This window comes from Cryptomeria japonica, chromosome 4 (assembly GCF_030272615.1).
Source record: "Cryptomeria japonica chromosome 4, Sugi_1.0, whole genome shotgun sequence".
Taxonomy (NCBI): domain Eukaryota; kingdom Viridiplantae; phylum Streptophyta; class Pinopsida; order Cupressales; family Cupressaceae; genus Cryptomeria; species Cryptomeria japonica.
In genome coordinates this window covers 311,627,157-311,639,840 of record NC_081408.1, presented here as the reverse complement: position 1 = coordinate 311,639,840, position 12,684 = coordinate 311,627,157, and the positions used below count along the sequence as shown (strand labels likewise).

Here is a 12,684-nt window from a genome sequence, read left to right as displayed (position 1 = left end):
TAAAGAACTATTTTAGGTGGTTATACAATTAAAATATTCTTAAAGTAAAACATAGATGTGGCTAAATATTCTATCTTGGTTGAGTGAATAGTTTCGAAAAGAGATGCATCGAAATACATAGCATATAAGAAACAAATGTTTTTGCATGCTCTAGTGGGTCTCAAGATGATGTGTTAGGAAATATCATCATGTGTTCTTTTTGTTTTTTTGTTCAGAAATATTAATCCTTTTATAATATTTTTTAAGTTAAATGGATGTTTAGATAATTTCTTAAGACTAAATTAATAGATAATGAATTCATTGAAATAGATGATGGATGGCCTTCTCTTAACATCAATAATAATTTTTGAATTATATTTTAAGATAAATAATTATTTAACCTTTTAAGACCAGAAAAAAATTGATAAATATTATCTACTAAATATAACAATTCTAAAATTCTGATCCTACTTATTTTAAGAATAAAAAAAATTACAAAAATATAATATTTTCAAATAGTCAATAATCAACATCGACACACAATATATAAAGATGGATAAAATCAACATATACCAGTAGTCTTGTTATATAGAAGACCTGTTTCATTACAAGACCTATTTGTGAAACAGGTGTGAATATATAGATTACATATTCTTTTATTTATGTTCTCAAGCTTATACTAAAATCAGCACGCAATACAGACTGAGAGCTTAGGAAGTCACACATCCTAAGAATGAAGACGAGGAGGGTTGTATAAAGAAGGGCATAAACAAGAAACTCTCATATTATTATGGACAGGTGAAACACTATTTGTGGATTAATATGAACTTAAGTGTTATAAATTTTGATAGGCAGCCAACGAGTAGCAAAGAGGAGGAGAGGAACTTTCCTGTGAATCTTGGGGTTGTTGGCCACAGGGAAGAGACCAATCAAATGCATGAACAAAGCTTGCAAGTGCGATTTGTATCATATGAAACCCTAGATCATAGCCCGGGCACATTCTTCGCGCTGCACCGAATGGTAGTATGCGAAAGTCTCTTCCATGGAGTTTAACAGGATTGTCAACGAAGCGATCTGGATCAAATTCTAACGGCCTGTCCCACACATTCACCATTACGCGTGAGTTGGGAGGAATGAAATAACCCATTACTTTGCTTGAACATTTTGGAGATGCGTGAGGAAGCAATAGTGGCGCTGGAGGATGCAGTCGAAGAGTTTCAGTCACAACCGCTTCTAAGTATTTCAGCTGAGGAAGATGAGATTCTCTTACTCTCTCTTCCATTCCCACAACTTTCTCCACTTCGTCTCTGACTTTCTTCATGAGATGGGGATGGCGGATCAGTTCTGCCATCGCCCATTCTACTGTGCGGGTAACAGTGTCTGTTCCTGCCGAAATCATGCTCTGCATTGATCACAATAAACAGTACAGTTCTTAACATATATAGTCTTAGAAATTAAGAATGATGAACAACTTTATGAGACAAAGGATCACAATACTATCTTTGATAGAAAAAATTAAAGCCAATACAAAACTTAGTGATGATTGTTTATTTTGATGGATCTTGGAAAATAATAGAAATGCATAATCTTTTTATTTAAATTTTTTATGGAAAATATTGTAACCAAAATCATTGACATCTAATATTTAATAATTTACCAATCACTCCACGAACCTAAGCATAAATAATTTGAATGCAAGCCGAGTAGAGTTTGCATTTTCTACGATGGAATAAAAAAACATAGAGCAAGTAGCCTGATATCACAGTAAACTAATAGGTTAACGTCCGTACTAGTAAAATGCCTTTGATGTTAGTCTCAGATAGTTCTGCTCCCTCTTCAGAAGACTTAGATTTGAGCTCATAGAGAATTTGCAAAAAGTCCTTGCTGCCATTATCATCTCTGGACAGAAGCAGTCGCTTCTGTTGTTCTTCCATCTTCCTCACAAGAAACTCATCAAGCCGCTTCTGCAACCTCTTGGTTTGATCAAGAGAACCACCCAACCCAATCCAATCTAAGAAGCTAACGTAATCCCCAATCCTAAAACGACCACCCTCAGCTAAAAACTCCTCCATTAATTCTCTGAAATGTTGGGCCTCTGCATTATTGTCATCAAAAAATCTCATCCTCAGCGTCATTTGCCCAATAACTTTAGAAGTAAAGACATTAACGAAATCTCCCACATTTACAGCACTGGTTCGCGTTTTAAAGATGAAAGCCAGCACCAGGGTCATTTCTTCTTCTCGGAACTGCTGCCACTTTTGCATACATTTGGGGGTCAAGAGGTGGAAAATACAGGTTTTTCGTAGCACAGGCCACTGGGGAGATGTGGCCACATCATTTCTATTGTACATAGAATATCTGCAACGGCTCCCATGTTTTCCGGTCTGTTAGAGAAATCTGAATCAAAAGTCTTGAGAATGGCAACTGCAGCCTCCTGAGAGGAAGCTATAAGGGCTGGGGTGGTGCCCAATTTGAGATACATGAGGCTGCCATAGCGCTTAGAAAGAGCGTGAGGAGACTGGTGGGGATTCGAACCGAGGTCCAGCAAGGCTACCCAAAATAGGTAGCCCTGGCGAAAGCTTCGCATTTCCTACATTCTAGATATCAAATCACAGATAGATGAATTTCTGATCAGTTTCGTCCGTATCAGTTTAATAGTTCTAAAGTCAATGGTAATCCATTTACCTACAAAAATTTGCTTCTGAGTTTTCAACTATTTGATAATTACAAATAGACTTAAATTAAATAATGTCAATATTAGTTAGTTTCACTTGTGTTTGTATTCATTTAGATATATTTGCAGGCTTCTTTCCTTATCCCTATCAATTTCTCTTTTCGTCAATAAATCTAATTATACGATTACTTATAGAATACTTAATTTTCAATTTAATTTTATTAGGATTGAATGATAATTTGAAGTTTTAGTGATCTATTTTTTTTCACGAACAAATACATTGTTTTGTAATTAGTTAAAATTGTATCATTAGAAAAAACATTTTTAATATGATTTCATGTTAAACATGGTATATACGATTTTATGTATTATTAGGCTTTTCATGTTATCTGATTCGAACAAAAATACATTTTATTAAAAAATTAAATATGTTTTAATTTTGAAAAATAGGTTTAATTTTGAAAAGATTTATCTAATTTGAAAAATTAGTACCTAACAAATGCACATATTTGTCTACAATTAATCAACCATTATTTGAAGGGAAAGACATAATTAGAAGTTTATAGAGATTTTTTAATCATATTTAAGAAAATAGTACCAAACAAATAAAGAATAATAGTATATCATTCTATTATTCCATTGTTACATCACTCCATTCATATAAGAATAATATTATATTAGTCTATATATTACTGTTGACCAAACCATCAAACAAACCAACTATTATTTCCTTAATTGAAATTATTTTTTATGAATATTCTACATTTGATTGATACAAAAGTTTTTTGTTAGAGATATCCCATGATAGTGTGTCTCTATTGTGGCAAAGGACAAAAAATGAGCCCAAGGTGCTAAACATTATGAAACACAATTGAATGAGTATATAACTTCCAATCAAGAAGCTCCATTCAAAGGTGATGTCATCCTTTTTAAAAATTTAAATTTTCTTTACTCATAGTCAAGATATTTGTCATGTAAGAGACATCTCTCTATACATTCTTTCTATTGAAGGATCTTTAGATCTATTTATTGGAATATACATAAATCAATTTTCTATTTTGAATTTTAACAATCGTGACCTTTCTTTGAAAAAATGATAGTTATATTAAAAAATAATATTACATGTGATTATAATATTGACATTTCTGAATAGTTGTAGCTATCAATATTTCCCAAAGAAAAAAGTCATGAAGGATTCTCAACATTCCACCAAACCCAAAAATCTTGCCAATGAAAGAATAAGATCAAAATTAAAAAAGGAAAATTGAGTTTGATCATGATGAAGAAACTATTACTTGAATTTTTCAAGAGAAAAGAAACTCAATTATTGATATTCTTGTTACCATCCATTTTAGAAGCCAATTTGAGAAAATACTTAGCCACTATATTTTATTCCTTATGAATATGGACAAAAGTTATAGAATCAATGTTAAAAATAATACTAAGAAGATCCTTAAGATATTTGAAATATTTAACATTCATGAAGGTGTGGGAATGTTCCATTTATTCAACAAAGAAATCAAAACCATAGAGTATATTCCACAAATAATTTTCTTCCAACTTAATTCAAAAGATTTTTTCAATGTTTTATAAATAGATAGGGCCTCGATATTATTATTAGTATGATAACCCTTAGAAGAGCTCAAAAGTAAATGAAACAGCTCATAGTAGTCATGACCAAGTTTCCCAATACCTATAAGACTTGTGTTTACTCACGAGGATCCATCTATATTAAGTGTAAAAAGACTTGGAGGAAAAGGAATCCACTTGTAATTATTTTTTAATATTTTATGTCATGCCCAAACTTTTGGGCAAAAATGGAACAACAATTTTTTTTTTTTTAAAACAACATAAATACATTAAATAATCTACATTTAAAATGGAATAAATAAGTTTTGTCTTAACTAAGGGTTAACTCTGGGTTAAATAGAATGGCTTACTAAGTTGATTTAATTAAACTCTATCATTATAGCATTAATATTTAGAGTAGACTAATTATTCCCTAAAAGGAATTGTCACAACTTAATTAATTAATTAAACTAAATTACTTAATTTTCTCTATAAAAAATTTCTCCAATAATAAATCAAAAGATATTAATTATCTCAATAGTATTAAAATACTCAAGGCTACATAAAATAATTTTAACTCATATTAAAATAATTAATTGAGCAAACGCAAATATGCTTTTAAATTAAACTAATAGAGATAACCAAATCAAATATAATATTAGATTAATAAATTCATTTTATATTAAAGTTGAATTTAAATCCCCTTAGATATTTAAATTCCAACTATTATATAATTGACCAACAATGACCTCATAGGTTAAAAGTTTACATTATTACTTTTAATAAATTCCAATTTTAAAATTTACAAAGGAATTTAACTTGATCTTTATATATATAAATATAACCACTAAAAGAATTATGGATTTTATTTAAATTTGAAATTCCCCAGAACTAATGTAAGAATAACTCTCCTATTTAATTAACTAAAATGCAAATAGGTTTTACCCATCTCAAATTGAAAAGGGTTTCCCCCTCTTTTCAATTATACTCTTATTATATTTCGAACCCTAACTAGGGTTGGTTTATTTCTTTTATAACTTATCTCCTTTTTTTTTATGTTTTATTCAAGCTAACCCTAACCCGAAAATGGGTTAGGGTTGTTGTTCTTCATCAATTTTTTTTTAATGTGTTTGTGGCTGTGTGCAGGTGCAACCAAGAAAGGGCATCATGCAGAGGCCGAAGGCCATGGCCAAAGAAAAGGGAGGCGTTATGCAAGGGGCCGCAAGGGTTTGAAGGAGGGAAGGGTGGAGGAAGTGGCCGTGGTGCCACCAGTGGGTCGCTTCACACAGTGGCCTTGGCCGCTATGTGGGTCGCAACCCACGAGGGGTTGGCTTTCCCCTCCGAAACCCTAAATATTTTTTTTTGAATATATATATATATATATATATATATATATATATATATATATATATATATATATATATATATATATATATATATATATATATATATATATATATATGACTGCTTTTTCTTTTTTTTTAAGCATTAAAATATGTTTTTTTGCAAACTGTTCTCAGGATTTTAATATGGAAAAATCAGAATAGTTAGAATAAATTAACATTTCCTGTATTTCCAGATTTCTCATAGTTTATTAAATCTATATATTTCAACTTTGATGCAAAATATGTAGTAATCATTTTATTTTAGAATAAATACAACAATTAGATGCAGTTTTTTTTTTTAAAACATTAGGCATAATTTTATATATATATATATTGTTGTTTTAAATTTGTTTCTTCCAAAGCATTTTAGCAAGGTATGTTAAATAACATAATAGAGTAAAAATAACATACAGTTAACTTTTTTGATTTCAAATAACAAAATAGAGGTGATTTTTATTTTCATTCATTAACATGTAGTTTTCTTTTGATATGAAATAACAATATCTAGATTAGACTATTTTCCACTTCACATGCTTTTTCTAGATTTAAAGAAAAATATATAACAACAATAAATGTATTTATAGAATAGTAAATATAGTAGAAATGATTTTATTTATAGCTACAATTAACCTCTTCTAAAATCCATTTGATTATTAACAACAAGATGCATTGTAAGATTAAATACCATTTCTAAGTTGCCTAATAATTTTTTGGTATTTAACTAAAGACGGAAATAAATATTTCTCCTCTTTTATCAAAAACTGCACTACTAACATTTAGATGATTTCATTTCTTTTTTTTTTTTCCCTTATGGAATAACATGAAAGCAAAATGAAACAACTTAAAGCTACATATATTTTTCCTTTTTTTAACAGGTTCTCATTTTACTATTAAGTAAAAACAGAAAGCAAGATCATTTTTATCCTTCACAAGCAATAAACAGAATTAATGAAACAACTCAAATTCTTCTTTTTAGCAAAAATATAAATACTTCAAATGTAAAATACATCTTTATTACATGGTAAAAACTATTCTAATAGTTACATTTTCTTTTCTCCAACTAAATACAATAAGAAGTTCATTTTTCTTTTCTGCAACTGAAAGACAATAAACGATAGGACCATTTTAGCTTGCCTTCCAATTCTTTTCCCAAGCAAACCTACAATAAAAACTTTCAAGTTGTGACCATGGAGGCTCACCTCCCAACCTAGGCTTACAAGAAGCCACCCCTGAGCTAGGAGAACCAAGGCTAGACAGGAAACACACATTCAAAACACATACAGGCAAGAAAACTCATAACAACATTAAGACTCCCATCCCAAGGATAAACAATGTCACTTGTGTTACTTTTCAAGTGGGATAAAGGTGGACCATATGCCTAGAGGAGAATTCTGCAAGTAAGAGAACATAATGCCATTACAAGACTACAAAATAAACACATCCACAAGTTCCAGACTTGTCCCTACAATTCCTTATGTCCCCCAAGGCATACAAGCCAACAAACTCCCCTTATGACCCTCATTGCATAAACAAAATACTATGTATCAAGGGTCCCATAACCCCTTGTAAATCACTCTCTTCCAAAGAGAGCCTCTACACTCATAGGTTGTCAAACAACCCTTCACCCCAAGGCCACTCTACCCTCCCAAGGGTGAGTTTGGCCTTGACAACTTCCAAAACAAAACTCAAAAATCACAATAACAAAATAAAAGAACACATAGGGAAGAACTCAACATCTTCCTAACACACTAAAATATCAACAATAAAAAAAACAAGTATAAAAGCAATCTTTTAAAATGTACAACAACATACAAGAGCTAGAAAAACAACCAACCTTAAATTTGCCAAAAGGGATGATGAATCTTGTAGAAGAGCTACCCAAATCCACTATCTTTTCCCTTCAAGACTTAGCCAAAAACCCTTTCAAAAAATTACCAAAACTACTCAAGAATCTAAGTCTCGAAAATGAAGAGTGGGTGATCAAGCTTTTCCCTCCCAAACTATTCCCTAAGAAGACACTCCTCACTCTTTCCAACCCACTTGGGAAGGGTGAAGGATGTTCATTGGTTGGTCTTCCCAATACCTTACAAACTCTCTAGCCAAGAAACCTCAAAAAAGGTAAAAGGAATGGGGAAGAGCAATGTCACTCATGAGGAGGGTTGTCTAACCTAGGAAGGCTCCTCTAAAGTTGAAATTCGGCCAACTTGGCAAACTCAATTTTTGGGGTGGCTAAATAGGCCCTAGGGAGTGGACACATGGCTAAATTTGGCCTTCATCCATAGGTACATCATATGGCCCACTAAAAATGCCCCTAACTTGACCTTAGGAGTTAGTTTAACCCCTTAGAAACTCACCCAAAGTTTACCTACAGGTCAACCCTGAGTTGACCTTTCTAATGGCCCTGTATCCAAGACTTTCTTGGGACCATACTAGGATAATTGAAAAATATGCATTGGTAAAAAAAATTTCCTCCAAAGGGACATGTCATTTCCAACTCATCTTACAACACATGTGTCAAGTGACACCACAAAAAGAATTACACATCACTTAAATACACATGGCAAATGTCCCTTTTTTTTGGAATTTATAAATTAAACAATTTCAAAATTAAACACACATCCAAGCATAACATTTACAAATTAAAACACATTTACAAACGAGGTGTTGTCTCTCCAAATAGACAACCCTTGGCTTCACAAACACACATAGGTCTAGGCTTGGTTCTCCGAATAGTTTCCATGGTCACATGGAATAATTTTCCTGCACATCTCACTTGCACATTAGTAATTCCAAAAATCACATGTAATATTATGATATGGAAAGAATACAATTCAGACATCGCATACAATTTCATTTATAAAAATCAAGTTTCCAATTATCTAATAACATCCACATAAAATAATCTTCTAAATGACATCATCATAATTATCATGGAATTAAATCGTTTATAGAGCATGCATCCATAATTTTCTAGCATCAAAACAAAGTACTGCAAATCAAAGTAATGACATAATCATATCAATGTTATCCAAACACTGGATCATATAAAATTTATGTCCATAATGCATCAAAATGTAGTATCAATAGTAGGTCCAACATGAAAATAACTGAAATGCTATGACGGCTCGGGATAGGGCCTCACATTTTGTTTCTTACAAAGCACTCAACAAAGTAGAATAAAAAACTAACTTGACTAGAAATACCATATTAATTATAATTTTTTTTAATGTTCTATATCTTCCAAAATGATGTGGGAGTTTCTCCAGAACCAAAAAAAAATACCATGGATATGGCATAATCAGTATTGAAGATTGACACTAATTTCTGAAATACTACAAGCTCATAGTTAAGTACTTAAATTGGCCCAAACTCCTCCATACTATGCATGTCCATCAAGTTTAATAGTGTAGCATAAGAGCTTCTTTATTTAACTACATATTTTTATGAGGACAACCAAAAGGAAATATTTTATTTTGAACATGTTGGAGTTGTAGTGTTTTTAGCATGCCATAGCTAGAATGACCACTTGTAGATGCAATTGCCTAGCAATGTTTTTCAATTGAATAAGAAGCATCCCATATTCTTCATGTTTCTCCTATAGCCTGAAAGATAGAAAAGAATCAACTAAACAAGAAGAATCTCATATTCTTCATGTTTCTCCTATAGCCTAAAAGATAGAAAAGAAGTGTAAGATAATACCATAACTAATCAAATGATGTTGCTCATATATGCAAGACTCATCAAAATTGCAAATCATAGAGGGCCTTGATTAATTCATCAACTTACTTATGAATGAGTTCCTACAAGTCATTGCTTACAACTCTATGGGTACTTGCTGAGTCTTTGCCCACAACTCATCCCACAATCTGTACAAGAAGTTTTTTCCAAGGTTTGAATTTAAGTATATTTTTAAATATGTCAAGTTTTGTTGAGTTTCTTCCAAGGTTTGAATTTAAATATATTTTAAACTTGTCAAGTTTTACTGAATTTTACCTAGTCACCAAGTCCAAGTCAAAATTGGGGCTGCCAAATTTTGTCGAGGCATGAGATAATACTATGATATTGATAATTCTACCATAGACCCACTACTATGACGAAATATATGGTTGTCTTGAGAATAGAAAAATATTCCTTTCGTTGTTGAAAATTCCAAGATTAGTTCAAATTTGTATTCATTACTGACAAGGTTGAAGTCCACTTGATGAGAAATCTACATTAACAAAAAACACACCTTGGTTCAATTCCTATTGGGTACAGTTAGGTCTTGGTTTACCCATGTGACTTTGTGATGTCCTTATATTTTCATGTTTTCTGCATCATGTCAACCAAGCATCAAATTTTTTTGAAGTCTCTAAAGAAATAAATTGAGATTAGGGGATAGAGAGAGAGAGAGAGAGAAAGATTAGGGGAAAGGGGGAGAGAGATAAGATTAGGGAGAGTGGGAGAGAGATTAGGGAAAGGGAGAGAGAGAGAGAGAGAGAGAGAGAGAGAGAGAGAGAGAGAGAGAGAGAGAGAGAGAGAGAGAGAGAGAGAGATTAGTGGAAAGGGGGAGATAGAGAGAAAGATTAGCGGAGAGGAGAGAGAGAGAGAGAGGGGGGGAGGGAGAGAGAGAGATTAGGGGAGAGGGAGAGAGAGAGAGAGACTAGGGGAGAGGGAGAGAGAGATATTAGGGGAGAGGGGGAGAGAGATATTAGGAGAGAGGGGTCATATGACCCCTTAGGACCCATAACGACCCAATATGGTGCCATAAGGGGTCATATTGTGTCCTAAGGAGTCATATAGTGTCTTAAGGGGTCATATAACATAATATGACCCCTTAGGACACAATATGACCCATAACGACACAATTTAGTATCGTAAGAGGTCATATGTTGTCTTAAGGGGACATAGCACATAATATGACCCATAATAACACAATTTGGTATCGTAAGGGGTCATATGTTGTCTTAAAGCGACATAGCACACAATATGACTCTGTAGAACATCATATGACCCATAACAATATTGTATAGTGTCATAAAGGGTCATATTATTTCCTAAGGGGTCATATGGTGTCTTAAGGGGTCATATGACATAATATGACCCCTTAGGATACAATATGAGCCATAACGACACAATTTGGTGTCTTAAGGGGTCATATGGTGTCCTAAGGGGTCATAGGACACAATATGACCCATTAGGACACCATAGGACCCATATCAACCCAATATGGTGTCATAAGGGGTCATATGTTGGCCTTAGGGGTCATATCCCATAACCCCTTAAGACACCATATGAACAACACCATATGGTGTCATAAGGGGTCATAAGGGGTCATATGACCCATAACAATATGGTATAGTGTTGTAAAGGGTCATATTGTGTCCTAAGGGGTCACATGGTGTCTTAAGGGGTTATATGACACAATATGACCTCTTAGGACACGATATGACCCATGACAACACAATTTGGTGTCGTAAGGGGCCATATGGTGTCCTAAGGGGTCATAGGACATAATATGACCCCTTAGGATACTATAGAACCCATAACGACCCAATATGGTGTCATAAGGAGTCATATGTTGTCCTTAGGGGTCATATGGTATCCCATGACCCTTTAGGACACCATATGACCCCTAACGACACCATATGGTTTCCTATTTCAATTTCAACAAAATGGGAAATACCCTTGAGCCAAGCCATAACTTTATCCCTATGCTCTTCAATTCTTAACATCTCTTGCAAAGGAACCTTAACTCTAATCTGAGAAAGCAACTGAAGCATATCCACAGGTGTGTAATTTGGTAATTCAAGTGACATACCTGATTGTTCCTCATATTTCTTGGGTATGTTTCCTTCAATATTTTGTGTCTTCTGTGAGTCTCCTTCAACGAGTGAAGAAAACTTTTCAACCATCTTTACTTTCATCTTAAGTGGAGAATTTTTTTCAACAGGTTTCACAACCTCTACTTTCTTAGCCCACTCCTTTCTCTTGACCTCCTTAATTTTGATTGCTTCTTTCACTGATTTATCTTCCTTGACCTCTTTTATTTTATTTTTCAATTCTTTGACAAATAGACCCAAAGGCTTTCCCTCGTCTTCACCCACAACCCTGTTTCTCAATTGATAGTTGCTTTTTACTTGAGCTACCATAGTAGCTGTTATTTTAGTAATCTCTTCATTTGAGGGTCTTCTCAAGGACACAAAACACTCACTTGTTCAACATTGCACATTCGGTCATCAACAGATAATTCCTCATTAGAGAAAACCTGCCAATGATATGTTTCATTTATTTCCCTTTGATTATCTATATCAAAGTCTTGAGTCTTAATATCAGAAGAATATTCTACTTCTCCAAGACAGTAAGAAATCATAAGACAATCAACATTGTCACCTTCAAAGGCTTCTTCCTCTTCTTCATGTGTCTCATCTTTAGCAAAAATAAATTGTGCTACAACACAATATTCAGGTGAATGGGGTGATCGACAAGCAACACACCAGGGAGTATAATCCACCATGTTTACTGTATGTTTTTGCAATGGGTCAGGGGTTTGTTGTTCTTGTTTACCCTTTTGCTGTTGGAAAGGCTTTCCATCTTTCCAATTTATATTGTAAGGATAATCTTGCAATCTTAGTGGTCTATTAAATTTATTGAACTGTGGCTTTTCTGGTACATAAATCTTGTCATTTTTTGCGACAATCAATTTCAAGTCCTTCAAGGTATTAAGTACCTTGTCCCATCTTTCTTCTTATTTAGGATTTGTACCTAAAGACTTTTCAATTTTATTTTTGGAACTTTTAGAAAGTCTAGTATCCTCTCTTCTTTCGAGCTTACCTGGAGCTCTTCTATTTCCTTCCACATTTATAGCTATTCTAAATGTGTCTCTTAGAGTTTGTGGATCCTTGTCTCTAAGGATATATGCCATTTCTGGATCAAATGCATTCATATATGTAGTCAGACAAACATTTTCATCCAACCTTAACACTTGACATAACTTGTGCATAGCTTTCTAAAATCTGATATTGAAACTAGAGGCATCCTCATTCCATGACTTCTTGATGCTATTTAACTCATTTAACATGAAAATGGGGTTTGTTT

The 12,684-nt window shown here is 33.1% G+C and overlaps 1 protein-coding gene across 1 annotated transcript; it reads right to left on the bottom strand.

Annotated features, from left to right (window-relative positions):
- Positions 1-814: 814 nt before the first annotated feature.
- LOC131043473 (flavonoid 3'-monooxygenase CYP75B137-like) lies at positions 815-11,738 on the bottom strand. The gene is made up of 3 exons (XM_057976676.2): positions 11,292-11,738; positions 1,770-2,363; positions 815-1,381 (listed from the first exon to the last, which is right to left on the bottom strand). Exons 1-3 carry the CDS (start codon positions 11,736-11,738, stop codon positions 815-817), a joined length of 1,608 nt encoding a protein of 535 aa, XP_057832659.2.
- Positions 11,739-12,684: the final 946 nt, after the last annotated feature.

Bases quoted from the DNA above. Each gene is read 5' to 3' on its own strand.
- LOC131043473 (XM_057976676.2), bottom strand. From the start codon at position 11,738: ATGGTAGCTCAAGTAAAAAGCAACTATCAATTGAGAAACAGGGTTGTG. The intron at 2,364-11,291 runs GTTATGGCTTGG...TTTCTCTAACAG, and splicing joins TTGAAGAGCATAGGGATAAA to ACCGGAAAACATGGGAGCCG. The intron at 1,382-1,769 runs GTACGGACGTTA...TGATCAATGCAG, and splicing joins ACATCAAAGGCATTTTACTA to AGCATGATTTCGGCAGGAAC.